Source organism: Sinocyclocheilus grahami, unplaced genomic scaffold, assembly GCF_001515645.1.
Source record: "Sinocyclocheilus grahami isolate Dianchi unplaced genomic scaffold, SAMN03320097.WGS_v1.1 scaffold2073.1, whole genome shotgun sequence".
Taxonomy (NCBI): Eukaryota; Metazoa; Chordata; class Actinopteri; order Cypriniformes; family Cyprinidae; genus Sinocyclocheilus; species Sinocyclocheilus grahami.
In genome coordinates, this window is record NW_015507252.1 from 52,382 (window position 1) to 54,858 (window position 2,477).

The 2,477-nt window shown below is 40.8% G+C and overlaps 1 protein-coding gene across 1 annotated transcript in view; it reads left to right on the forward strand.

Annotated features, from left to right (window-relative positions):
- The window catches only part of ephb4b (eph receptor B4b), a 22,756-nt gene that overhangs the window by 16,461 nt on the left and 3,818 nt on the right, over positions 1 to 2,477 (forward strand). Inside the window, exons 10-14 of the mRNA XM_016260402.1 lie at positions 1,019 to 1,132; positions 1,298 to 1,379; positions 1,553 to 1,568; positions 2,029 to 2,178; positions 2,265 to 2,458. Coding sequence (XP_016115888.1) covers positions 1,019 to 1,132; positions 1,298 to 1,379; positions 1,553 to 1,568; positions 2,029 to 2,178; positions 2,265 to 2,458 — 556 coding nt within the window. The remainder of the gene's footprint in view (positions 1 to 1,018; positions 1,133 to 1,297; positions 1,380 to 1,552; positions 1,569 to 2,028; positions 2,179 to 2,264; positions 2,459 to 2,477) is intronic.

Here is a 2,477-nt window from a genome sequence, read left to right on the forward strand (position 1 = left end):
GTCTAAACACGTGTGTGTGTGTGTGTGTGTGTGTGTGTGTGTGTCTCAGGCGCTCCAGCCGCACACGGGACCCGGACCCGGATAAGAGCTGCCAGTTCCTGATGGGTCAGGGTGAGTGTGACGTCCTCTGATCAGGAATGTGTTATACCGCGGTAAATCTGTCGGCTCTCAGCGCTGGTTTGTGTTGTTGACATGTGAGAGTGCTGCAGACACATGAGCGGTCGCGCCGTCACCAGACAAACATGCTGTTAGAGTTCACATGAGTTTAGCTGTGTACTGTTGCCAGGCACCGGCCTGATGCATTGCTGCGGACTGAGACTCTTTAAATGTGCTTCATGTGGCCACATGTGCATGACCTGTTTGTATTATTATTATTTTGACTAAGCTCAAAAATATGAATTAACACTAATAAATTCACTTCAACGTAAGGTTACATCAACAAAAGTAATTTTTAAGTATTCGATCACGTAGCGAAAAACTAGTGTTCTAAAAGTCTGAACATGTGTGCAGCTAACCCTAAAATAAGTAATGTACATTTATAAAATAAATACAAATAATAACATGCAGCAAAAATACTTTATATTATTTTATATAATTAAATATTATTTATAATTGCCCTATAAAGTAAATAATATTTACATATAAAATTAAAATAATAAATAAAAAAAACATAATAGTTTACATATTATTTTTGATTATTAAATATTATTTACAAATGACAAGTAATATAATAGCATATTTACTTATAAAAAGTAATGATAAACAAGTTTTGTATATACTTTTTTAGATAATTAAATATAGTTATGTCTAAATAACGATTTCAGTTGTAGTACATCTAGTACATTCAGTATATTTTAGTAGAGATGCCTTCATCCAAAGCAGCTTAGAAATGAGGAACACAACCCTGAGAAGAGCTCATACGGTTTCAGACATTGTTCAGATGTTTTGTTGTGGTTGTGGTTTAATTGTGTGTGTGTGTGTGTGTGTGTATGTGTGTGTGTGTGTGTGTTTCTCACAGGGATTAAAGTGTACATCGATCCGTTCACATACGAGGATCCGAACGAGGCAGTGAGGGAGTTCGCTAAAGAGATCGACGTGTCGTTTGTGAAGATCGAGGAGGTGATCGGTGCCGGTGAGAACCGTGTGTGTGATTGTTGAGCGCGGGTGTGGCGCGGGGCTCGTGTTTCTGCATCAACAGCAGTAATATAGGCCACACATACCTGATGAAAGCACTGCTCACGTTACGCTATTGTGTGTGTGTGAATCTGATAGTCTTCATATGTGTGTGTGTGTGCAGGTGAGTTCGGTGAGGTGTGTCGCGGCCGGCTCAAGGTTCCCGGGCGGAGAACTCGTCTGACCCCACATACACCAGCTCACTGGTGAGGACACACCAGCCACACCCTTCAATACATGCACTCAATGATAGTCCCGCCATCATTTCATTACATTTTTTGCAATCAAAATTACTTTATTTTGGTAATTTCCAGTAATTGTCCTGTCTTTGTTTTTATAAATATATTTTTTTGTTTGTTTTTAGTTTTTTTTGTTAAAGGTCTGACATAATTGTGGTAAATTAGAGTTCCAAATCCAAATTTGAGACAAATTTTTTATATTTTATTAATAATTAGTATATTACAATTTTGTATCATCTGATTTTGTAGTCGTAGGTTCCAGACTCTTTATTATAATTATGACACAACATTTACCACATTACATCTAACAGTAGATGTCCAATATTCATACATGACAGAACAAAAAACTAAATGCAGAAATCTTTATTTATTTATTTTCTATCTTACCAAATTCTGACACCGTTATTAAACAAGATAGTTATTTTTGTTATTTAGTATTTTTATTATTAAAATAAGAATGAAGAAGTAACTTTACAAACAGGACAAAGATAGAAATGAGATAAAGAGTGCTCTGAGTTTTTCAGGTAGGTTTAGTATTCATGTGTCACATGATGATGCTGGTGTTGTACGTGAGCGTCGGGGTTCGTAACGCTCAGAATCTCTGTCTGCGTCTCAGGGCGGGAAGATCCCGATCCGCTGGACGGCTCCTGAAGCCATCGCCTTCCGTAAGTTCACCTCGGCGTCAGACGTCTGGAGCTACGGCATCGTCATGTGGGAGGTGATGTCGTTCGGAGAGAGGCCGTACTGGGACATGAGCAACCAGGACGTGAGTGAGGTTTCAGAGCGCGGTATAATCTGACGGACGAGTGTGTTCTGAGCCGAGTGATGATGACGATGTGTGTTTGTGTGCAGGTGATCAACGCCATCGAGCAGGACTACCGCCTGCCTCCTCCCCCAGAATGCCCTGCGTCTCTGCACCAGCTGATGCTGGACTGCTGGCAGAAGGAGAGATCGTCTCGCCCGCGATTCTGTGCCATCGTCTCTGCCCTCGACCGACTGATACGCAACCCGGCCTCACTCAAGATCACCGGACGCATCCCAGACGGGTCAGTTTGTGTGTGTGTG